Source organism: Pelophylax lessonae (assembly GCF_965119305.1).
Source record: "Pelophylax lessonae genome assembly, chromosome: 4".
NCBI classification, from domain to species: Eukaryota; Metazoa; Chordata; class Amphibia; order Anura; family Ranidae; genus Pelophylax; species Pelophylax lessonae.
Window position 1 is genome coordinate 500,280,704 of NC_138771.1, and position 26,445 is coordinate 500,307,148.

The following is a 26,445-nucleotide window of genomic DNA, read 5'->3' on the forward strand; positions in this document are numbered from 1 at the left end:
CTCTCAAATATCAGCAGCTCAGACTAACTTGTAGGAGATCACAATGACAGCGGAGGAGATGAAGATAGATCAGGGACCCCAGGAGATCTCCATGGAGGCGATAGACATCAGCCCAAAGGGAGATCATGGTGTGCTAAAGGTAAAGCATTGACTGACCCTTGCCTTGTGTATGATTGCATGTACCGTGCTTGAGCATGATCTGTAAAGTGCAGGTATTGAGGCAGATTACTAAAAAAAAAAAAAAAATAAGGGGTACTTTTGTGATGTCCAGTGGGCTAGCACTCCAGTGCTTGCATAGTTTTTATAAATGGGGTTAACATTTTATTTTCTATTATTGTACGTCTAGCTGATGTGTTTGCTGTATGGATTGTAATGGCTGCACAGTAGGGTGTGTGACCTTGTATGGAAACTATGAATTGTAGGTAAAGATCAGATAATGCAAGGTACAATAATCCACCAGCTCTGGAACCTGTACGTGGGGCCCCTTGTGCAATGGGCCAGTAAGTTTTGCCAGATCGGGAACTGTTATGTTCAGTCTCTTATGTGATGTGCTAATATTTATTGCTAGGGCTGGAACAGATATGTGCGGCCATCTTGCACTATTGGAAAGTTTAGATTTTTTTTTTAACAATAGATATTTTTTATCTTTCAATTTTTTGTTTTTAACATCCTCGCCGTGTCCTGCACAATATCTGCCCATATCACGCCAGCGGAATGTCTGCATACGTGAAATTCTGAGATCCCACCTCATGTGCACAGAAAGCTGGTTACAGGACCAGAAAGAGAAGTGCATTTTGCACATGCAGACCTGGAAGAGACCCATGTTGTGTCTGAGCATGTGTGAGATATTGGTCCAAGATGGTGCCACTGGAGCAGAGTAGGGTAGAAGAACGTTGAGATGGAAGGAGGACAACGCTGGACTCCATGGCCTTAAAAGTATTTTTTTTTTTTTTTCCCACACCGTAACAATTACCATGGAATAGAAATATAATTTTAATATAATTTTGGGTAGGTAGGCTGAAGTTCCTTTTTTAAAGGAGAAGTTTGGGGTTTTAAAAAGAACATACTCACTCACCTGCATGCTGCTGCAGCTGTCACCCCGGCTCTAAAGGCAGAGAACTGAGAAATTGCATGACCGCTGATCACTCAGTTCCTGGTCTGTTTTGGATAGAGAGCAGTGACTGCCAATCACCGCTCTCTGCACTCCTCTTCCAGCACTCACTGGAGCGCCGAGCGGGAACTTCTGGCTCAGGTTCCCAGTGGCTTACTTGGAGGCAGAGGCAGCTGCTGATCAGTCATCTGTGTTAATCCCAACAATATGTTCGGGATCCTTCCAAAACCTGGAGCAGCTCTGTGACACCAGTGACCCAGAAGTGTGGGCAGAAAATCTTTGTCCATACTTGTCTTTTAAGGACTAAGGCCCCTTTCACACACTCCGTCCGTCGGATGGAGTCTGTTTTTCTCAGCGGGGGATCGATCCGCCAATCCCCCGCTGAGCAGGAGGATGACAGCTGTGTCTCCGTGCTGTGTGCGGACCACAGCTGTCAGTTCCCCATGCATCTCTATGGGGGAAATCGGATGGGAACGGACTGTCGGTCCGTTCTCATCCGATCCGCTGGACAGATGGAATATAGGGTTTCCATCCCTCCAGATTTGACGGATCGGATGTCAGCGGACATGTCTCCGCTGACATCTGATGCCCCATAGGGATGCATGGGGGAACCCTTCAGATCCGTCAAAAAAACGGACAGGGGGATCAGAACGGTCCGCCTGTGTGAAAGGGGCCTTACAGGTACAGAAAGTGGCCAAAATAAAGAATGATATCTGATACACCATACCTGACTATGCTATTTTTACCCCAAATATATCCAAATGCTGGTTATTATGATTTAGATGATTGTCATTCCTAGTGTATTGTTGAAGAGATTGCAAAAATAATGTTATTTCTTGAAGTATTTTTTTTACATCTGTCTCTTATTAGAGGCGGGTTTACCCAAGGCCTCCATAAAGATGTTCAGGTCTGCACATGGGTCAGGTATGCATTGAATGAGTGATTAAAACCAGCATGCTCACACTTCGCGTGAGCAGCAATACATTTTGGTCTGGGTAGCTCAGTAGCTGGAGACAAACTGACTGCCTGACCAGGGTCTAGATCCATCTAGAACAGTGGTCCTCAACTCCGGTCCTTGGGGCCCACTAACAGGCCAGATTTTAGGTATTACATTGGGGAGTTGCAGACTAGAATACTGCAATCACTGAGCAGCAAATGAGATTACCTGTGATGTAATTTCGTTATCTTGCAAACCTGGCCTGTTAGTGGGCCCCGAGGACCGGAGTTGAGGACCACTGTTCTAGAAGATTCTACATAGGTACAGTACGTCAAGCAAACAAGTTTATAGTGACAGCCTGGTAGCTTATTGGTTGGTCTTTTACATCATCCCCCTGTTTTTTTTGGGGTTTCCTCTGGGTCTTTACGTTTTGTCCCACATTCTGTAATGTACTGGTAAGGTAATGGTTTTAACCAGTTAGAGCCTACCATGGCTATGACTGTGGTGAGGACTTTACATTGGGTATGACTTTGACAGGGTGATTAGACTGTAAGCTCCTTTGGTTCAGTCAGCGTTTCATCTTCCTGCCACCACTGCATGAGACTATGCAGCTGGTCGCAAAGCAGTTTACCTGTTTAAGGAGACTCAGATGGAAGCTGCCATTGTCAGAGTTCTGGGCCACACATTATTTCAGAGGCTGTAGAGTTGAACCTTTCGAGTTGTGCTTCAGGTGGCATCCCTGCCCTGAAGTTAGTGTGCCACTCCGGAGACAGGGGGTGGCAGCTGAGGGTTCTTACATAGGTGGGTATGAGGTAGAGCTGTTTGATTCTGGATAAAATGAGAATCACAATTATTTTTGCTTAAAATAAAGATGATGGTTCTCAGCTTAACAAAAAAGAAAAATGCATTTAAAAGACAGCTGTGCAAATACAGTGTGACATAAATATTGCAATGACCGCCATTTCATTCTCTAGGGCATGGGTGTCAAACTCAATTTCATAGTGGGCCACATCAGCATTATGGTTGCCCTCAAAGGGCCAGTTATATCTGTAATATTAGATGTCCAGAGCACCCCACGCCCCCTTACATGAGATGACAAGATCCCCCGCCATCAGAAGTCAAGAGTTACCCACCCTTTCTTACATCACAATGCACCCCCTTACCTTGTGCTGCTGCCAGGAAGAAGATGTGTGTGGATTTGGGAAGAAGAAACTGCAGGGTCTGGAGTAAGACCAGAGGAGGGCTGGAGGCAGCTTCCAGAGTCTGCTGAATGCTGAGACCAGGGGAGGAAGAGTAAAGGTGGTGTTGCAGCTGCACAGAGATCTGTAGGAGGAGTTCTGCACACCTCTCTGCTGCTGATTGCTAAGGGGGGGGGGGGGGGGCAAAAAACCAGCCTTTCTGCAGCTGCAAGGAGGAGTGCAGGATCTGGCAAAGGAGTTCTGTCCTCTCTGCTGCTGACCACCAAGACAAGGTAGGTACAGAGACAAGGGGGGTGCCGCAACTGCAGGAGAGGTGCGAGGGCCATTTGAAATGGCCTGGGGTGCCGCATTTGGCCCTTGGGCCATGTGTTTGACACCTGTGCTCTAGGGCAGTGGTTCTCAACCCTGGTCCTCAGGGCCCACTAACAGGCCAGGTTTGCAAGATAACTGAAATACATCCCAGGTGATATAATTTGCTGCTCAGTGATTGCAGTACTCTAGTCTGCATCTCCCCAAGGTAATACTTAAAATATGGCCTGTTAGTGGGCCCTGAGGACCGGAGTTGAGGACCACTGCTCTAGGGTATCTGTTAAAAAAAATATAATGTTTTTGTTTTCTAGCAAAAAAATACTGATTTTAACTTGTAAGCAACAAGTGTCAGGAAAAGGCTTAGGCCCCTTTCACACAGGCGGACCGTTCAGATCCGCCTGTCCATTTTTTTGGTGGATCTGAACGGACCCCCCCATGCATTCCTATGGGGCATCGGATGGCAGCGGAGACATGTCCGCTGACATCCGATCCGTCAAATCTGGACGGATGGAAACCCTATTTTCCATCCGTCCAGCGGATCGGATCGGATGGGATCGGGTGAGAACGGACTGACGGTCCGTTGACATCCGATTTCCCCCATACAGATGCATGGGGAACTGTCAGCTGTGTCTCCGCACACAGCGCGGAGAAACAGCTGTCCTCCTGCTGTTCAGCGGGGGATCGGCGGCTCGATCCCCCGCTGATAAAAACGGTCGGCGGCTCGATCCCCCGCTGAGAAAAACGGACTCTGTCCAATGGACGGAGTGTGTGAAAGAGCCCTTAGTCTTTAAGTGGTTAAATAGCCCTCATTTACAGACGGAAGTTCATCCCTTCGATCTAAAAGAACCAAATGATCTCTCAGTGCTTAGCTATGTTGTGATAAACTTTGCTTGCTGTTTTCTTTTTTTTTTTTTTTCCTCTCTCTTTGACAGCTGTCCACTGTGAGCAGGGAACGGCTCTGCACTGAATCGTGGAAATGCTGGATTAAGATCATGAGGCGGTGGTTGAATCAAGACCGTTTTTTTTTTTTTTTTTTTTCTTTTAACGATTAATGGTGCAGCTCTAGTATGCGCTAGAACACATGTACACTGGGCATTTATCCCCTATGCATCCAATCCCAGAGGCACAGGTACAGCACCCAGCTCCACTCCTGCTGCCTGTCAAAATCTATGGCATGCTGACATATGAGGCTGGACGCTGTACCAAGTGGTACACGTGATTAGTGCCCTATGCCTTTCTGCCTCAGCCAATCAGAGGAAGCTTTGTATTCATTCAGGGAATACAAAGCTGCATACAAATGGTTGAGTGCTGCTCAGCCCCGCTCCATTGTTGTTCTGGGTCTGTAACGGGATGTTAACGTTCCACAGCCAGAACAAAGTGCTGTAGACTGTATGTAGCTGAGGCTATTGTGTGTCCAGCGGGCGCTCCTGTTGGCGTGTAAAATTGTTTGTTTTGGGCCGAGTTTGGCCCAAATGAACTAGTAAAAGCCATATTAAACCCAAAAGCAAACATTTATTATATTGCAGCTTACCAATTCTCAGATGTGATGGCTTATTTTTTTAAGCTTTCTTTTTTTTTCCATATGGTGATCTAGCCAGTAAATCTGTTTTTTAAAATGACAAACTCTCCAGCTGTTTTTTAAAATGACAAATTCTCCAGCGGTTTTTTAAAATGACAAACTCTCCAGCTGTTTAAAATGACAAACTCTCCAGCTGTTTTTTAAAATGACAAACTCTCCAGCAGAATGTATCAGTTTACATGGATGAGACAAACCACTTAAACACTGGAATGGATAAATGATTAGCTTTTATTTATTCATGCAAAACTATTTGCTGTAACTGATTGTCAAGTGCAAGCTGGAGCTTGTGTTCAGTAGGTAATGTATTTAAATCTGATAATATATTTACCATTACCCTCCTCCCCAGACTGACAATGCTTCTGTCCACTGTGCCTCCTGTTCTCATTCATCCAGAGTTGTATTTCACTAATACAGGAGGTGTGTTATTGGCCACATCACCAGGTGAAAACAGAGAAAAACAAAGAAAAGAAAACTAATGTAGCCACCACATCGAATGGTTGGTAAGCTGCAATATAATACATTTTTTGGTTTTGGGTTTAATACGGCTTTAAAGTGAAAATAAAGCTGGAGATCAGCATTAGGGTTTTCCAGGAGGTTAAAAAATGCAGCTGCGGCTGCAATAAACACTCTGTCCCCTGCAGTAATAATTTTTCACCACAAGATGTCCTCGGGAATATTGCTCTGTGTCCCCCTACTGGAAGACTGAGGCCACCCTGTGAGTGCGGGGGCTCTTCATTCATAGTGTAAAGATGCAGAGAGCATTTCTGATGTCATCACATCAGCCTTACTTGTTGCTCAGCTCCAGTGAAGAGAAAGGGGAGACCACAGAATGTTCCAGGCCTGAGGACATCTGTAAATAAGATACTGCCAGAGAAATTCTTCGGGGTTAGAACCTGGTGTTGGACTTTAATAGGTCTGTGATATTCAAAGAAAAAAATCAGTTGCAGGTCTCTATGATGTTGTAGGCATCAGTGTTGTCTTGGCATGGTAGGTCATTGATTCCTACTTCCTACGGAAGTCCAGGACACAGATACAAAATATTCTCCTGGGATTCATTCAATCTTTTATGACCAGAATAATCCTTTGCCTGACACTATTTGGGTTGCAGAGTAAATCACTGATCTGTGTTGATTCTGGTAAAACCAGATCTTCGCTTATTTGCTTGCCTTTGCTGTATTAAATATACTGTTGAATAGGGCTGCAACTAACGATTATTTTCCTAATCGATTAGTTGGCCGATTATTGCGTCGATTAATCGACTAATCGGATAAAAACCTAAAAAAAAAAAAAAGTGTATAATTTAGTTAATATTCTTGAATATCTATATGTAGTGGTAAATATAACTATCCAGCTATATAGTTGGATATTTAATCCACTCTGAGACGGATATATGTATTATTAGAGGTTTAAATGTGGTACATATCAGACTCCGAAATCAATATTTTTAAAAGACCTAAAACACTGTTTTGCAAATTTTCAGACCGGATTTGTATATAATCATGATAGACTCCCTTATTAATAGGCAGGTAGTTTGATACAAGCTCCCTGTGCCTGCTGTCACTTATGCTGGTAATACACAAACTACATTTTTTTTTTTAGAACATTTTTAAAAACATTCATCCGATTTTTCTAACCATTAGTGTATTTGGTGTCCGGTGTCAACCACAGTGGCAGGAAAATTTGAAGGCGCAGAATAGAAAACTTCTCGATCAAACAAATCTTCAAATAGTGGATGTGGTTTTTGCTCAGAAGTTTTATTCATTTTAAAATTTATTGTTAAAAGCAAGTGGAATTTTCAAACACTCCTCCATTCAACAAATATACAAATCATTTTTGAACAAATATAGATGCAAATATTTTTGTCCAAAAATCCAATACATGTATGGGCAGCAGAAGACCTTTAGTAGCAGCAGCATGCTTTTTTTTTTTTCATGTGTATGTATATAAAAAAAATATGCCCAGAAGTCGGATATGCGGGATATTTTAACTGGGAGTCAGACATGAAGGTATATGAAGGGTGGAGGGGGGAAAATAACATTTATATATTAAAGTAGTACTAAAAGCTGAGACTTTTTTTTTTCCATGGATATAATAATTTTAAATACAGTATAATGCACAATACTAATAAACTTTTACTTTAAGTGTAATTGTAATGCCTTATATCACCTCTAGTCTATCGGCCTCCACCTTCTCTGGGTTCAGATGCTGATCTTCCCAGCACAGAGCCCTTACAGTGATTGTAAACGTTGGATTCTTTTCTTTTTAACAACAATCTTGTAATACTTATCCTCGCTGTGTAATGATTTTTCACAGAGCAGCACTGATTCTCCTCTTCTGCCCCCCCCCCCCCCATGGCACTTCCAGCCCCTTCTGCCTTCAAAGTGCCCCTATAGGAAGCAGCAAAGTATAGTACTGTACAGAGTGTCCCTATAGCAAGGTTAAAAAAAACTCTGCCTTTAGAATCACTTGGTTCTTTCTCTTGCCCAGGACTACATTTCCCATGAGGCATTGCATCTCACACATTCACAAGTTCTCTGTCATCTACTGACATGTATGGATGGTTTACTGAGCTGTATGTGTGTTGCACTGTATTTTCTGATATGTAAACAAATAATGCATTCTGTATGAGGCTCGGTTCACATATATGCGATGCGGGAAGGCTGCGAATTCGTAGCCTGTTCCCGCATCGCACACGCACCCCCGGCAGTTCACACTGCCATATGCGATACGCTGGGGGTGTCAATGTAATCTTAACGACACCCCCAGTTTGATCGCATATCGCAGTGCGATCGTGCAGCTCGCACAGGATCGGATCGCACAAGTGTGAACCGCTGTGCGATCCGATTCTGATGCGGCTAGAAAAAAGGGTCCTGTGCGTGTTTGGTGCGGCTGCGGTGCGAATTTAGCCATACAAACTGTATGGCTAAACTCGCACCGCACAGCCGATCGCATGTAATGTCGGAGCAGTGCGCTCCGATATTACATGCGAACCCCGCACACGCACAAGTGTGAACCGGGGCTTAAGGACAACTAATCAGCTGACGATTAATCGTTTACGAAAATAGTTGACAACTATTTTCATAATCGATTCGTTGACGATTATAATCGATTAATCGATTAGTTGTTTCAGCCCTACTGTTGAATGTGTATTGTTAAATTAATTTCAGTAAGTGCAGAAATCCAGTAAAGTTTCTCAGACAATGTTAGGAGGAAGTGTGTTAGGACTACAGCAAACACCCCTCTCCTTTGTTCTAGAGAGGAAAGATGAAGATGTTCTGTAGTCCTAACACACCTGGGATGATAATGGTGCTCCTCTATTGATACAGTACAGTAAGTGAGCATCCACACATTCAGGACCAATTCATACTATATTCAGTGACAGACATTTTACCGCATGGACACACAGGAAACAATTGTTTCCTATGTGTCCCATTCACACTGCAACGCAGCCTAGCGCTGCACTAAAATGCAGACATGCTGCCTTTTATCACAGCGCACCACCCAACTGAATGAAGTGTATGTTTTTGTACTAGCACAAGTTTTGCATTTGGCTAGGGTCAGTGTCACTACTGGTAGCATGAAGCGATACCTGGACCCTATAGAGGTTGCACAGGCAGTCCAACACCTCCAGGATGGCACATCAATATGTGCCATTGCCAGAAGGTTTGCTGTGTCTCCCAGCACAGTTTAAAGAGCATGGAGGAGATTCTAGGAAACCTGGACAGGGCCGTAGAAGGTCCTTAACCTTCAGCAGGACTGGTATCTGCTCCTTTGTGCAAGGAGAAACATGATGAGCACTGCCAGAACCCTACAAAATGACCTCCAGCAGGTCACTGGTGTGATTATCTCTGACCAAACCATCAGAAACAGATTTCATTAGGGTTGCCTGAATTGGCAATTCCACCACTGGTACTCTGTACTTTTCACAGATGAGAGCAGGTTCACCTTGAGCACATGTGACAGACGTGAAGGGGTCTGGAGAACCCGTGGAGAATGTTATGCTGCCTGTAAAATTGTTCAGCATGACCAGTTTGGTGGTGGGTCAGTGATGGTCTGGGGAGGCATATCCATGGAGGGACCCATAGACCTCTATAGGCTAGACAATGGCACCCTGACTGCCATTGGGTATTGGGATGAAATCCTTTGACCCATTGTCAGACCCTACACTGGTGCGGTGGGTCATGGGTTCCTCCTGGTGCACAACAATGCCCAGTCTAAGAGAGGGAGAGAGAGAGAGCGAGATGGTTGGATGGATGGATGCAGGAGCCTGATCACAGTTGCACTGTTTGGCTTGCTTTAGTGCAAAAATTTTGTATCTGCACATTTTGTTTTATTTTATTAATGTTGATGCGCCTTTATTAAATTTTTGCAAAAGTCGATTATGCCTTTAAACCAGGCATGTCCAACCTGTGGCCCGTGGGCCACATGCGGCCCGGAACCCCAGACAATGTGGCCCACTGCCCCCTGACAATTTTTTTTTTTTGCTGGGGAGGAAGGAAGTCTGTTCGGGGGCACGGCCACAGCGGCTTCCAACTAACGGTAGGCAGAGGCTGCCTCGGAGGGGAGGGGGGGGGGGGTGATTTGGAGTGTTACTTTAATACCTCTCAGAAGTAAACCTCTGTATACTGATTCTATTTCATCATCCTCTAGTTGTGTTAAATTAGTGCGGGGGGTGCAACGGTGCGGGAAGGGCACGGCGGCATTTTATTACTTATATACCTTAACTATAGTATATATTTTATATGCGGCCCCAGAAAATTTCTCTACACTCAATGTGGCCCAGAGAAGCCAAAAGGTTGGACACCCATGATTTAAACAAAGATCAAATTTCAGATCTTGCTCATTCTGTACATTCTATAATCTAAATTATTATTATCTGGAAAACTATTGACGTTGATTTTTAAGAGGCTGTGCAGTCGGGCATGTTTTGCATTTTTCCCTTTTTTATAGGTGTAATTAAAATAATAGAAGGGATCTGTGGGTGTGTCTGTTCTTAGGACTTCGCAGACGCTTCTAGATCTTCTTACAATAAGCAGTGACACCCAAAAACGGGCCACACCCCCAAGCTGTTGTACTGTGACCTTATTGTTAGGTAAAACTAAGAGGAGGAGCCAAAGAGATCAGGTGACTGAGACGGAGGAAACTGCTGAGCTCGTGCAACCTGTCTGGAAAATAAATGATTGCGATAGATGACAGGGGAAGATCTATACATAAGATTTGTGTGTTCTTATCTCTATCATCTTTTTATTGTTGTACCTTGCATTCTGAACAAACACTGCACAAAGATGAAAAGAAAGTTCTTTTAAAGTTGAAGTTTAATCCACTTACATATTTTCCTTCACTGGCCACCACTTTTTTTCCCCTTCACAAATGCTAATTTTTTAAAATTAAACCTTTTCTCGAATACGTACCTTTATTTTAGTCTAAGTGATGTGATCACTGGGTCTCTGTGCTTCTCTGTGCAGTGCAAGTCAGATCATAGCTTGTGGGAGGGGCCAGCGGTGTGCTGTACATAACTTCCTGAAAATGACACAGCACCCTGCCTCAGTACTGTTCTCAAGAACCCTCAGTCCTGATGGAGGATTGGGCTGACTCTTGTAAGGGTCAATAGTTTGTTTGTCTAGGGGGAGAAACTGTTTTACTTACCCGATCCACTGGCAGGTGGAGCTCCCCTATGATCACGTGGTGGGCTATGGACCCTGCTTTGGCCTTCATGATGTCAGGTGGGCACAACCCCACTACAAGAGATAATTTTTTTTTTTTTTTTTCACCCTTGTTTTTCTTTCTGCAGCAAATCAACAAAGAAGGCAGCGGGACAGAAAATCCTATGATTGGGGATAAGGTCAGCGTCCACTACACTGGCTGGTTGCCTGATGGGACCAAGTTTGACTCCAGCAGAGACAGAAAGGACAAGTTCACCTTTGACCTGGGGAAAGGTATGGTCTTCAAGCCGCTGTCTGAACTCCGGCTCCATCTAGTGGTAATGCAACAATTGTACATAGTCTTCAGCATGTGAGGTACATCATAGGCCTCACACTGGAGCTCAAAGAAGCTTGATTTGAGCTTTTATTTTTCTCTTTCTGTTAACTCCCCTCCATGTTATCTAATGTGTACATGCATACTATAGGTGTTTTCTGAAGTTAAGAGGTAGAGGAATTTACAGTCAGAAAAAAAAAACCCCCCCTCCAAAATCGCGTTCAAGTGAGGAGCTTTTGAGCTGAAAATACGAATGATGTTTAAAAACGCAACTTTTTTGTGTGTTGCACGTTTTTAGGTTATTTCCATGTGCAGCGGTCAGATATCACTGTTTTTTCATTGGATACCCTCCAGTAAACCTTAAGTACTATCTATCTATCTATCTATCTATCTATCTATCTATCTATCTATCTATCTATCTATCTATCTATCTATCTATCTATCTATCTATCTATCTATCTATCTATCTATCTATCTATCTATCTATCTATCTATCGGATTGGATTTAAATCACTAGTAAATAGGCTTGACTTGAATCCACTCAATTTAAATCATTTTTTAACCACCTCCCACCCAGGCCATTGTACATATACGGCCGGACGGGAGTTTAGTCCTTCTGAATGGACGTTCCGGAACGTCCTTCAGAAGGAGAGAGATCGCGCCGCCGCAGGCGCATGCAGCGGCGTGATCTTGATGTGCCTGTGTCCCTCGGACACAGAGCAACAAGACTCGGCAGGAGGGCCCTGTGATTGGCCCTCCTGATCACATGACGGCTGTGTCCAATCACAGCCGTCATGTAATGTCAATACAGCCGTTGTAACGGCTTCGATCTCTTCTCCTCCTGACAGATCCTGTCAGTGTGAGGAGAAGGAGAGGATCGATTCTGCAGCCGGGGTGATCAGTGAGTATTTCTGATTACTCACTGATCACAGGGGGGGGGTCTGTGCTGGTAATCAGATGATTGATTACCAGTGCAGCCCTGGGGGGAGGGGGTGCCACTAGAGCCACCAGGGATGACCACCAGGGATGGCCACCAGGGATGGCAAACAGGGCTCAGAGAGCCTGCCAGTGGTGCCCCCCTATCAGTGCTGCCCACCAATGCCATCTATCAGTGCTGCCCACCAGTGCCCGTTATTGCCATCTATCAGTGCCGCCCACCAGTGCCCATTATTGCCCACCAGTGCTGCCTATCAGTGCCCCCCATCAGTGCCGATCAGTCGTGCCCATCAGTGCTGCCTATCAGTCCCCATCAGTGCTGCCTATCACTGTCCATCAGCGCTGCCTATCAGTGCCCACCAATGCTGCATATCAGTGCTATCTATCAGTGCTGCCTATCAGTCCCCATCAGTGCTGCCTATCAGTCCCCATCAATGCTGCCTATCACTGTCCATCAGCGCTGCCTATCAGTGCCCACCAATGCTGCATATCAGTGCTATCTATCAGTGCCACATATCAGTGCTACCTATCAGTGCCCATCAGTGCTGCATATCAGTGCCACCCCATCAGTGCCTCCTCATCAGCGCCTGTCAGTGCGGCGTCATCAGTGCAGGAAAAAACGTATCCATTTACAAAATTTTATAACCTAAACAAAAAAACTTTGTTTTTTTTTTTTCAAACTTTTCGGTCTTTTTTTATTTGTGCACCAAAAAAGAAAAAACCTGGCGGTGATCAAATACCACCAAAAGAAAGCTCTATTTGTGGGGAAAAAATGACACAAATTTGGTTTAGGTACAGTGTTGCATGACAGCGCAATTGTCATTCAAAATGCAACAGCGCTAAAAGCTGAAAATTGGTCTGGGAAGGAAGGGGGTTTAAGTGCCCAGTATTGAGGTGGTTAAAGAGCAACTGTCATGACCTCCCCTGCCCTGCTGTTGACTCACTGACAGCCCCATTCACTTTAATGGGACTGCTGGTGATGCCGCAGTGACACAACGATGTGAGGGACGTGGCAGGAGCAGGTGAGTGGATGCCTGCTAGCAGGCGCTGCGATGATGGATCTGAAATGACAGGTACTGAAGGGAGAAATGACAGGTGCTCTTTAACCACTTGCCGACCGCCGCACGACTATTTACGGCGGCAGTCAGCTCCGTACAGGCTTGCGAGCCTCTAGGGGGCGAGCGCGCGCAGGCCGAGGCGTGCTCCCGCCCCCCGCTCGTTCGCGGACATTCCAGCGCGAGTGACCGCGGCACCGATGTCCGCCGGTCACTCGCGATCTCCCGCTGGAGAGAGAGAAAGGCAGGCGGCTAATGTAAACAAAGCCACCTGTCATTCTCCCTGATCTAACTGCAGAGATCATACGATCCTGCTATGTAGGATCGTATGTCCTGTAGTTACATGAAAAGCCACACCCCTTTATAGTTAGAAGCACGCCCCTAGGGACACATTTAACCCCTGCATCTCTAATAAAGTTAACCCCTTCCCTGCCTGTGTAATTTTTACAGTAACAGTGCATATGTATAGCACTGATTACTGTAGTAATGTCACTGGTACCCCCAAAAGTGTCAAAAATGTCAGTCAAGGGTCCAACCTGTCCGCCGCAATGTCGTAGTCCAGCAAAAAAAAAAATCTCAGATCGCCGCCATTACTCGTTAAAAAAAAAAAAAACAATAAAAATTACAAAAATCTTTCCCTTAGTTAGTAAACGCAATAACTTTTGCGCAAACCAATCAAAATAATTTTTTTTTTTTTTTTTACCAAACATATGTAGCAGAAAACAAATTGGCCTAAAATGTTAAAAATTTTTGATTTTTTTACATTTTTTGGGGGGGGGAATTTCATATAAAAAAAAAATGTGAAAAATATTGTTATTTTTTCAAAATTGTCGCTCTTTTTTTGTTTATAGCGCAAAAAGTAAAAATCTCACAGGTGATCAAATACCACCGAAAGAAAGCTCTGTTTGTGGGAAAAAAAGGATGTCAATTTAATTTGGGTACAGGGTCGCACGACCGCAAAATTGTCCGTTTAAAATCACGCAGTGCCGAATCGCAAAATAGGGCCTGGTCAGGAAGGGGGTTAAGTGGTTAAATGTAAAACTCATTCTTGCTGGTAGTTAGTGTGAAATTGCGTGAATGCATCAATGCAGTGCATGTTATCTCAGCTTGCAGAGCTTGGAATTTATTCAATGAGTTTACCAAAAATGTAAATATATAATGCTCCATTTTATGCTGAATAAACAAAATGTATAATGTATCCTAAATAGAAAACCTATCTTTAGATAGATTTTTTTACTCCAATAGTATTTTATTAAATTTGCGAAAAATCCAAAAAATCGGATTTTTAAATACATTTTTTTTATCCACGTGTGTGTGTGTGTGTGTGTGTGTGTGTGTGTATATATATATATATATATATATATATATATATATATATATATATATATATATATATATATATATATATATATATATATATATATATATATATATATATATATATATAATATGTGTGTGTGTGTATATGTATATATGTATATATATATATATATATATATATATATATATATATATATATATTATATGTGTGTGTGTGTATATGTATATATGTATATATGTATATATGTATATATATATATATATATATATATATATATATATATATATATATAAATATAATCTTTTACGGCTCATTTGGGAGTGAAAGATTAGCTGAGGGGAGTGTTTGTGAAAGTAAATGCTTATAAATATTAAAGCGCGATACAAACACAGGAAAAACTTGCGTTTTTAGCTCGAGCTAATTCAAGCTTTCCTTTCTGGCATTTTGAGATTTCATAGTGTGTATGAGGCCATATACTGTATGATGGGATTGTTTTTGATTTGCCCACTATAAAGAGGTCTGTACATCTGTCTTCATCCACCAAAGGTTGCCATTAGATGATTGGACAGATTAGCAATAATCAGTCTGCATGGTGATACCAACTCCCGAGGCTGGTTAGTAGTCACTTAAATATTGAATCCACAAGGTAAAAAAAAAAAATTGTTGTATTATGATAAAATTATATGTGTGTGTGAGTTTGTTCTTAAAAAAAAAAAAATCTGGAACTCCAAGTACCAGGATGCCCACCATAAATTGTGGCTCTGGTATAACTGTTTATTTCTTTGCTTTCTGTGTCCTATATTGGCTATAGGTCTGTCCATTCAAAACTGATCTTTCCATTTTTGGTTTGATGTTAGTGAGTTAAAAAGAACCAGTACTTTGCTGGGACTGGGCAAGGTAACAGGTAGTGCACTTGATAGAAGTCTCCTCTGGCAGATAATTTAGTATTTTTTCCTTGCTTCCCCTGCTACCTCTATCTGCCACAACAGCTCATCAACATTGCAGGACTGCCAAGTGTTAGAGAACAAGTGATGCCCCCACTTGTCTAATACAAAGACCAAGCATGCTCATGTGGAGGACTGTGCACAAGCTTGACCCTGTTTTATAAAAGTTAATATTTGCACATCCCCTTTTTTTGTGAGGATGGGGGGGGGGGGGATGCACATGCAGTTTCAGTGCTTGCCAAATCTTTTGATGTGGTGGCTGCATTAGGCCCCTTTCACACTAGTGCGAATTGTCCCGCGATTTTGAGCCGCAAAATCGCATGACAAGTTGTTTTGCATTATTTTCAATGAGCCCCATTCATATCAGCGCGACTTGAAGTCGCACTGACTTCAAAGTAGTCCCTGCACTACTTTGGCACGATTTTGAGGCCAAAGACATTCAAGCCCAGTCAAAATCGCGGAAAATCGCGCGACTTTGAAGACGCACTAGTGTGAAAGGGGCCTTAGTTTTATTTTTTTCCCTGGGTTCTCTGGAACAGGAAGTGAGGGAAGTCATCGGTATAAAACAATGGTATTATGATGATATGGTATTTTGCTTTCAGTATCTGGTCATTCAGTAATGATGATCTATAGCTGTAAGTTCATATCTTCTCCTTACAGGTCAGGTGATTAAAGCGTGGGACATCGCCGTGGCCACCATGAAAGTTGGAGAGATCTGTCAGGTTACCTGTAAGCCAGAGTATGCCTATGGAGCATCAGGGAGTCCTCCCAAAATTCCACCAAATGCTACACTCATCTTTGAGGTACGTGAGACATCTCAAGTTCTTCTGTCAGTGAACGTTTAATACGTTTTTATATTCATATTCTGTATAAATTTATTTGCCTCTAGATTGAGCTTTTTGACTTCCAAGGTGAAGATCTGTCAACAGAAGAAGATGGAGGGATTATTCGTAGAATTCGAGTGAAGGGTGAGGGGTATTCCAAACCCAACGAGGGCTCCGTGGTGGAATGTAAGTGATGGGTGATCCTGCCTAAGGGGAAATGTCATGTTGCGTTGTCCACGTAGCCTTTTTTAATCCATTCAGCCCTAAACCTGTGCAAACCTTATAAACAGCAAATTTTCTTTTTCCACTATAGGCTTTTTTATTTGACAATAATTTGACATTACTTACCATAACAAAGTAACGCATACATTTTTTTTTTTTTTTTGAGAAAGAAAGAAAAATACTGGGCTTTCTTTAGGAAATATTCCATTGCAAATATTATATTTTGTAGGGAATATAGATATAGGGATATGGACAAAAAAATATATGTAAAGCTATATTTACAAGGAAAGGTCAGATCTCGCACAACAGACAAAGGTTATGCATTAACCTGTGCAGTGCCATTCCGCATGCCTCATGTTTAAACCCAAGCTGAAACTACTGACACAGGAATGTGAAGATTTGCTCTACTATAGACTGTATTGGGCAACAAAGGACCACATGAAACTACATGATAAATGCACATCTTATGCAGGTGAAAAACACAAGGTGCAGGTAGAAATGTTTACCATGCCCTGAAAGTAGTTGTAAAGCATCACATATCCCCAGTGAAATGACTGCCCTCAGGTGAGATACCGAGATTAAATAAATCCTTCTACATAAGTTGTACCTGTTTATCCTCAGTCTTCTCTTCTCTACATTCGTTCAAAGTCCAGAATTTTTCAAGCTTTTCTGAGCTGTCAGAAAACAGGGGGCGGAGAGCTAAAGTTACACTCTGCTGAGCTCAGTGAGGAGAGTTCTGAGAGCTGATTGGAGGGAAGAGACACCCCCACCCCACACACAGATCACAGGAACAGAGCTGAGGCTGTCAATCAACTGGAGATCTCTCCCCTGTCACCTTTGTTCTCCTGGTGTCAGGAAAACTTGTTAGAAGTGATTCATGCTGATAGCAGAGGAATGAAGCAGCAGACAGAAATGACACTTATTGTTTCTAATTGGGACAAGTACACACTATAGAGGGAAATGCTTTGTCCATATTTCATGTCTGAGGTTTACAACCAGTAGTGATGGTATATGAAAATCAAAAGAAATGCCATTCCAGATATGAATGAAATAGCAAATACTACTAAACAAAACAGTGATTCATTGTATTTACTCAATGACCATTGCAAGCTATCTACAAGTGTCATTTTACACATGAGCGACTGCATTTTGACAGTTGCCCTTGCTGTGTAATACAACGCAATTACCAGCTGTCTATTTGTGGTGGGAAAGTGGTGTGAGGGGGGAGAATAGCTGGAAAAAAGAGATGTGTCCTAAAATCTCTGATTTTCAAGGACATATCTCTTGCATTTAAAATCTTTAGGTGGTTAAAGTTTGGAAGGTAAAAGACAGTTGTACTTTTCAATTACATTTAAAAGTTTCTAATCAATACTCCCACCCCCCAATCATTGGCTTCAGACCTTAAAAGTTCTTAGAAGCTGAATGTATACATGTCTGGTGACTTTACCATTGCCCAAATGAAACTGAAATATCTGTTTTTGTTGGGAGTTGTTCATAGCATAGGCATATTAGAAGTATCTATAACAGAGTTTAGTGTCTATTTGAGGACCATAGAGTAATCTGTTTCTCTGCTATTTTAATACAGTGAGGCTCCAAGGAATTCACAATGAGCGTGTGTTTGATGATCGGGAGTTGCAGTTTGAAGTTGGGGAGGGAGAGAACCTTGGGATCCCCCCGGGAGTGGAGACTGCACTGCACCAGATGGAGAAAGGAGAGGAAGCTGTGCTCTACCTGAAACCAAAGTGAGCTGAATGTCCCGTGTGTGGTGGTTGTGGTTAATATGGACTGTGTCCTACTAGGTTCTCGATTAAACCCTGTGGCACCAATTGCCCTGATCTGAAGGTCTTGTCAGTGATTGAGGCATTAGAATATAGCCAGCAACCCGTTACTTTATCTGTGAAGTTGTACAATATATTCTTCATTGTATTGAACAAAAAAAGCAAATCTGTCTTTGAATCCCAAACCCGTCCACCCTGCACTACACACTCCAGAGCCTATATGTACCTTTTGGTGCTGGCAATTTGTGAAAATCCCTGCATTTCCTGGTACTAGGGAGCATGTGTCGAACTGTCTCCCCACAAATTAGCAAGCAGCCAATCACCAAGCCCCAGAACAAGAGTGTTTGTAAATCCTCACATATACCAAGTGAAGTGACTGGCCTCAGGTGATACACAGAGATTAAACAATTCCTCCTATATCAATTGTACACGTTTATCTACAGCTGCCTTTCCCCCAACATTCCTTCAAAGTGCAGAATTTACACTGAATCTCTCAGCTCTGAAAAGCAGGGGGCGGAGAGCTGAATTTAAATCAGTGATGAGAGCTCTGAGAGCTGATTTGAGGGAAGGGACACATCCCCTTCACACAGCCCACAGGAACAGAGTTGAGGCTGTCAATCAGCTGGAGCTCCCTCCCCTGTCACTATTTTTCTCTTATTGTCAGGAAAACTTATGCTTATAGCAGAGGAAGGAAGCAGTGGACAGAAATTACACTTAGTGCTCTGGATGAAAACCAGCACACACTATAGAGGGATATTCTTTATTTATATTTCATGTCTGGGGTTTACAACCACTTTAAAATAAATTTTAGGCACCTAAGGTTGCCTTGCGCAGGGTAGCGGTGTGGATTTGGTGTTTTCGACAAAGTTCCAGGTTTCATTATGTTCAGGTTACCACTTTTTACTTTTATAACTGAGAACTGCACTATGCTTACAGTTTTTCTGCATGTTGGTGAGCAGGCAGTTCAACCAGGATAGCATTTATTTTTGCTTCACTGTAAAGACATCTTACCTTTTATATTCCTCTTTATTTAACACCTTTCATGCCGGCGGAACACAAATATGCGGCCTCGGCTTCAGGTTGTTGTACCGGGGTGATGCCTGCAGCTAGAGGCATCACCCTGGTACCGTTGTTTAGAGCTTTCCTGTAATCACAAACGATGCGGCTGAGCACCCGCTCGGTTGTTATTAAAAGGAGAGGGAGGGGATGTGTGTCTTTCCCACCCCTCCCTCCTTTCACTCCCCCCCCCCCCCCCCCCCCCAAGTCTCCCATCCGCCGGCTGGCCGAAGACCCAAACAAAGTGGCTTAGGTTTTTGAAGCCTTAAAGGCGCCAGATTTTTTTTTAAAAAATTACAGTATTCAAAACAGGCAAACTTGGGAGTTTTGAATGCTTTTAAGTGCAGAGGAGGAGTTTGTGGTCTTTAGACCCCAGATCCCTCCATAAAGAGTACCTGTCACTGCCTATTACTGTCACAAGTGGTTTACATTTTTACATCTCATATTTACTATTCAAAAAAAAATTTTTTTCAAAGGGACAGTGTAAAAAAAGCACTCTGTCCCTCCGTGCTCGCATGCAGAAGCAAATGCATACGTAAGTCGTATTCGCATATGTAAACAGTGTTAAAACCACACCTGAGATATCGCTGCGATCGTTCGAGCAAGAGCAATAATCCTAGCACAAGACCTCCTCTGTAACTCTAAACAGGTAACCATTAAAATTTTTTAAATTGTCACCTATGGAGATTTTTAAGTGCCATAGTTTGTCACCATTCCACGAGTGTGCACAATTTTAAAGCATTAAAATGTTCGGTATCTGTTTACCTGGCATAACATCATGTTTCACATTATACAAAAAATTTGGGCTAACGTTACTATTTTCGTTTTTTTTTTTTTATTCATGAAAGTGTATTTCTTCCAAAAAAAATAGCATTTGAAAGATCGCTGCGCAAATTACGTGTAACATAAAATCTGGGGTTTCTAGGGTCTCTGCTAAAGAAGAAAAAAAATGATCTATTTATATATATATATATATATATATATATATATATATATATATATATATATATATATAATAATGTAATTTTCTAAGTTAATTTCTAAGTAATTTTCTAGCAAAAAATACTGATTTTAACTTTTAAGACGTAGGCATGAAGGGGTAAAAGTGGAATTCCTGCCTAACTATTCTTAAAAATGCCCCCTTCACCTTCTTCTACCTATCCTGTCTACCCTATAGAAAAAAAAATCTGTATACCTACTTTAAGCCCGCTCTGATCCAGTCACGTGACCCCGTAGCCAGCTGCTCACTGACACAGGGGATCATGTGACTGGAGTGGGCAATAAAAAGGTATCTGTGTATACACATCTTCTTTTTACGTAGGGTAGACAGGAGAGGTAGCGAGACGGGGACATTTTTTAAATATGGTTTTATATATGGTTCCTATAAGCTATGGTTAAACTGGAATTAGACTTCAACCCCCCCCCCCCCCCCTTTCCTTTCTCTTCCCCTCCTGAACAGTATTTCTGCTCTGGGAGGTAAGACAGATTCAAGGCTGTAAATAATAATGTAATTCATGTCCATAGAGTGGTTTGTTCTATTTGGAAAAAAAGGTGCCCTGTAAGGCACATTATTCTAGTTACTGTTCTGAACATTATCCATCTTGTGGAACCCCGTCCCTCCGTGCTCGCGCGCAGAATTGTTTCACTGATCGTTGCATCATTCTATTACAGATATGGTTTTGACAGCGCAGGCTATGAGCCATTTCAGATCCCACCCAATGCAGAACTGAAATACGAAGTCAAACTAAAGAGCTTCGAGAAGGTGAGTGTTGTCCTCGGGCGCTGGGGGAATGTTGTCGGGTATGCTGGGGGAGTGTTTTTCTCGAGCAGTGCGTAGTTTTGGTTAATGGTAATGTGTGTGCTAGTTGAGTATTGTCCTCGGCTGGTGCATGTTGGGTAAGTGCTGTTCTCAGAAGTTGTTCCTGCACGGTATGCACTATGGGAATGTTGTCTTTGGGCAGTGCTTGCTGGTTGACTGTTGTTGAGCGTCCCAGGGAGTGTTTTTTTTTTTTTTTTTTTCCTGAGCGGTGCGTGCTAGGGAAGTGTTGATGTGTGCTCATTGAGTGTCTTCCTCAGGTGGTGTGTGCTGTGTGTCTTTCTCTAAGGCAGTGGTGCGTTGAGTGGGGGGGTGGAGTGTTGTGCTTGGGGGTGTTGTCCTCAGAGAGCAAATGTTAGCGAAGTGTTGTGCCCAGGTCATGTCGGCAAGGAAAGAGTTATCCCTGGGCGATGCATGTTGGGGTTGGGGGTTGTTCCTGGGCTTTGCTTGCTGTCAGTCTTACAGAGAGCATTGTAAGAAATTGATGTTATATTGCTATTTTGTTTCCCAATCAGGCCAAGGAATCATGGGAGATGAATACTGATGAAAAGTTGGAGCAGGGAGTTCTGGTCAAGGAAAGAGGAACACAATATTTCAAGGTAGGTGTCAAAAATAACACTTTTTTCAGTAAGGGTCCAGTGTCACAAGTTTTATAAAGCTATGAGACCACTTTCATATAAAATCATAAACTATATTAGTAGCTTTTTCACAAGCGATGTACTATATTTTCAGTGAACACGAATTTAGGTAATTTACTGTAAAGCAGAGATCACATGACCAAATGTATTGGTATTTGATCACGAGTGGCTGCCATGGAATTTTTAGCAGCCTATATCGGGCTGATTCAGCAATAATATTTAAGGTGTGCTCTTCTAGATTGTAAGCTCTAACGAGCAGGGCCCTCTAGTTCCTCCTGTTCTTAACTGTATTGTCTTCCCTCAAATTGTAAAGCACTGCGCAAACTGTTGGTGCTATATAAATCCTGTATAATAATAATAACTAGAAATGCAATAATATTGAGTAAAAGACCACCTATGTATACACAGAGGTAATTACAAATGCAACAGTCCCTTTGATGGGAGTTGGAGTTCCGTTAAAAAAAAAAAAAAAAATGGAATTACAAGCTGTAGACTTTCTCTGCAAGGAAATCTTTTGGGTGTTAGGTGTGTTGACTCAGTACTACCATGCCAACCATGAAAACCTTCTTTGTTTTGCCTAATGCAATGTACAAATAAAATGTTGTTCATGTACTTTTTATTACTCCATCTCAGGTAGGGAAGTTCCGCCAAGCTGTCATCCAGTACAAGAAGATTGTCCAGTGGCTGGAACACGAGAGTGGATTGTCAGATGAAGAAAGCGGAAAATCCAAATCCCTGCTTTTGGCGGCATTCCTAAATCTGGCCGCCTGTTACCTGAAGCTGGCAGAGTACAGACATGCTCTGGAACATTGTAACAAGGTGAGTACAGTGCAATTAATTTAAATTATTCTGCTACTCTTGTCTGTCAGTCTCTCCACTGGCTTCCACTCATCCAACAAATTAAATCCAAAATACTAACAACAACTTACAAAGCAATCCACAACTCTGCCTCCAGCTACATCACTAACCTGGTCTCAAAATACCAACCGAATTGTTCTCTTTATTCCTCCCAAGACCTCCTGCTCTCTATCTCCCTCAACATCTCCTCCCATGCTCGCCTCCAGGACTTCTCCTGAGCCTCTCCTAACCTCTGGAACTCCCTATCCCAATCTGTCCGACTATCTCCTACTCCATTTGCTTTTAGACGATCCCTGAAAACCCTCTTTTTCAAAGAAAACTATTATGCCCCTACCTAACAACTGTACTTTACTTTTATTTTCTCCATCAGATCATCCCCAATATTTATTAACTTTTTGTATCGCTTGACTCTCTCTTCTAGATTGTAAGCTCTAATGAGCAGGGCCTTCTGATTCCTCCTGTATTGAATTGTATTGTAACTGTACTGTCTGCCCTCATGTAATAAAGCACTGTGCAAACTGTCAGCGCTATATAACTCCTGAATAATAATAATAATAAATATTTCAAATACTGTATACCACATGTAAACAGCAGAGGGAGTGCTTGAAGGCACTTTTCAGCTTTCAACCAGCATGGCTTACTGCTATGCTGTGAATTGCCTGAAGAGTGCATGTTTTGAAAATCAGCATTGAAGTGGACCTTTCAGAAGCTCTACAAGTCATAAACTTGTCACAATACATGGCATCAGTAAAGCTTCCAAATAGGCTCAATTTTTATTAATTAAAAGCCATCCTTGAGCTCCAATCCAGTGGCTTTGCCTATGATTACATTATATCATTGGTCTGCTGCAAGCAGGAGGAAGCATTTCCTCAGCTTCCTCCTGCTTTCCTTGTGAGTAAGTCACAAGGTAAGAGGCTACTGCAGGAACTGATCTGTCAGATATTTGTGAACACAGAGCAAGAACTGCACAGGCACCAGGTTTCACATGATTGTGTCATCTCTGAGCTTACATCTTGGTCCTTGAAGTAAATGGTGACCACGAATGATGCCTGAGCAAAGATTACTCCAACCTTCTGGAATAAAAAACAGATGAAGGCATTGTCAGATGGAGTACTGTGATCTCTGTGATGGGAAGTAATAAATACCTAGAAGTGTTACACTGACACATTACCTAGCATGCATGGACTTAAAGTCATACTAAACCAAAACACGTTCTTTTTACCTTAATGCATTGCTTACATTAAGATAAAAAACGTTTTCAGTTTCCCTGTGTTCCCCTTCCCTGTGAGAAGGGGATGAGCATTAGAGGAGCAGCAGGGGCTCTTGGCTCTTGCTGCTGTCAATCAGATGCAGTGAAGAGGAAGAGGGGGGCGGGCCTAAGTCTCGCTGTGTAAGTCTATGGAGCACGGCTCTATAGATACAGTGGTTGGGAGCGAGCATGCACCATTTGTCCCCATAACAAACTGCTTGCTCTTGGGACACAAAGAGAAGGAGGAGCCAAGATCACCACCGGCGACCCGAGAAGAGGAGGATCGGGGCTGCTCTGAGCAGGTAAGTATAAAAAAATGTAGACTTTAGTAACACTTTAACATGAGAAAATATATCTTAACGCGCCTCCCCCTTATCAAATTGCTAATTAAATTAAACCTTTTCATTTTCATTAGGGCTGAAAAAAAAAAAAGACATAATCAATTATAATTGATTATAAAAATAGTTGTCATCTATTTTCATTATTGATTACTTGATCAGCCAATTAGTTGGCCTGTATACAAGAATGCATTATTTGTTTACATATCAGCAAATGCAGTGTAGCACACATACAACTCAGTGCACTGTCCATACATGTCAGTAAGTGCCGGAGAGCTTGTGAATGTGTGAGGAGCAATGCCTCATGGGACGTGTAGTCCTGGGCAGGAGAAGGAATGAATGAAAGGGGTGGACCAGGGACAGTTGGGGGGTGGGGGGGAGCAGTAGGAGCTATATGGTACTGGACATCCTCCAGGCATGATTAAGGCAGACTCTATCTGACTTGCTGCATTTTTAAATGCATATTGTGAGAAGATCAGTGTACAGTAAAATCAAAGTAAGCTATTTCATTACAGGAGCCTGTACAACTGTGCAAGAGTAAAGGGAAGGCTGGAGTTCAGCTTTAATAATAATTGTCTCCCCTGCAGGCACTAGAATTCGAACCCAACAACGAGAAAGGATTGTTCCGCCGGGGCGAATCCTACATGGGAGTAAATGAATACGAGCTGGCAAGGGATGATTTCACTAAGGTGATCCAGCTTTACCCCAATAACAAGGCAGCACGAACGCAGATCGCCAAGTGCCAGCAGCGTATCCATGAGCAACACCAGCGGGAAAAGAAGATCTATGCCAACATGTTCCAGAGGCTGGCAGACAAAGAGGAAAAGGTGAGAGAGCGGGTATTGTGGTTGGAGTGCCAGTGTCTAATCAGTGAAAATGTAAAATTAAAAAGCATTCCTTTTGCATATACAATTGTGACATGGTGCAATTGAATGTTATTAGAAATAACCGTTCCTTTTTAATCTGCACCGCTGTAAAATGCAATGCAATATGGCTACCTGGAGGCCTTCTGTACAAAGATACGCCCCCAGTGTACAGAATGGCCCCAGTAATGTCATTTCTGGCTTGTGTGATTGGCTTACTGATTTTCCCAGAAGTCTGCCTAAGATAGAGGTCAGATTTTTGGCATCCCCCGCAACAAAAATGTCATATTTGGTGAGATACTCCCAAAGTGAAATCATGTCTAAAGGGATGCAGACCCTTCAACCTTCCTCATTAGAACTCTGCAGGTGCAGCAGCTGATTGATAATTATAAAGCCACTCCCATACAGATTCACAAATGCCATCATGCCTATGACTGTCAGGCTTGCAATGCCATGGAACTTTTTTTTCCACAACTGCTATAGTCTAGTCTTTATCCCTGCCCTGGCAGCTACTTAAAAGGGTATGTAGCTTGGGAAAGGAAAGAGGAGCTGGGCCAACACAGACAGTAATTAAATACTCCCAGAAGAGGAAAGGGCTATGATTTTCAAGGAGTAAGGGGGCTTCCCAAAGTGTCAATTCCATAAGAAGTTCACAGTCCCATTGCAACTCGATTTAAACATTTGTTATAGAAAAGGGAGGACTGCATTTAAAATACTTAATTTTCCTGTGCATAGAAGTATTTTTAATTTTGAGGTAGTGCCAGGTTATGTGAAATTTTCATGAATTCCTTGTTCTAGGAGTCTTCTAAAGCTTCCAAAGAGCAGACCCTGGCCACCACTGATGTAGAGATGAGCGACGTAACATCCACAGAAGAGCCTCAGCACAACGGAGCCACAGATGCCGAAATCAGTGAAGCATAGGAGCAACTGAGCGAGTCCCTTTTTATACAAATCAGTCCGTCTCTGCACCAGTAGGGTAGGGGTTTCGAAGATTTGTTATGAGAGGAGGGTGGGGATGCGGTTGTCTGTACAAACTTTCCACACGCCAGTACACCCATAGCCGCTGTACAATCTCTCTTCATTCCAACCTGTTCACTCATTCTATCTCAGGAGTTTATATCCCATCAGCCTATCAGGAAAGAGCACAAGTGAGATCCTTTCATCTGATTGGCCACCGATGGGAAACTGTTTACCTGCACTCTCTTATTCACACTAATGGTTTTGAGGAGTCACCTTGTCAATACACCCCTCCTGTGGGTCTTGCTTGGTTCAGCTCTTAAATCACAATTTCCATGTCAGACTGGTTTAGGTGCTTATTCTCTGCCCCTTCTTATCTGCTGCAGTTTTTGTTTATTTTATTTTTGTTCATCTTTGTAATGTTTGTTCCACTGTGTTCATCTCCTGTAAATAATAATTAAAGGTATTATTGGTGCTTA

General features: G+C 42.6%; 1 protein-coding gene across 1 annotated transcript; it reads left to right on the top strand.

Annotated features, from left to right (window-relative positions):
* Nucleotides 1-26,445, top strand: FKBP4 (FKBP prolyl isomerase 4). Its single transcript, XM_082257213.1, has 10 exons — nucleotides 1-139; nucleotides 10,927-11,071; nucleotides 16,028-16,170; nucleotides 16,257-16,377; nucleotides 17,999-18,155; nucleotides 20,919-21,009; nucleotides 21,579-21,662; nucleotides 22,335-22,520; nucleotides 24,734-24,973; nucleotides 25,808-26,445. Exons 1-10 carry the CDS (start codon nucleotides 44-46, stop codon nucleotides 25,928-25,930), a joined length of 1,386 nt encoding a protein of 461 aa, XP_082113339.1. The 5' UTR covers nucleotides 1-43; the 3' UTR covers nucleotides 25,931-26,445.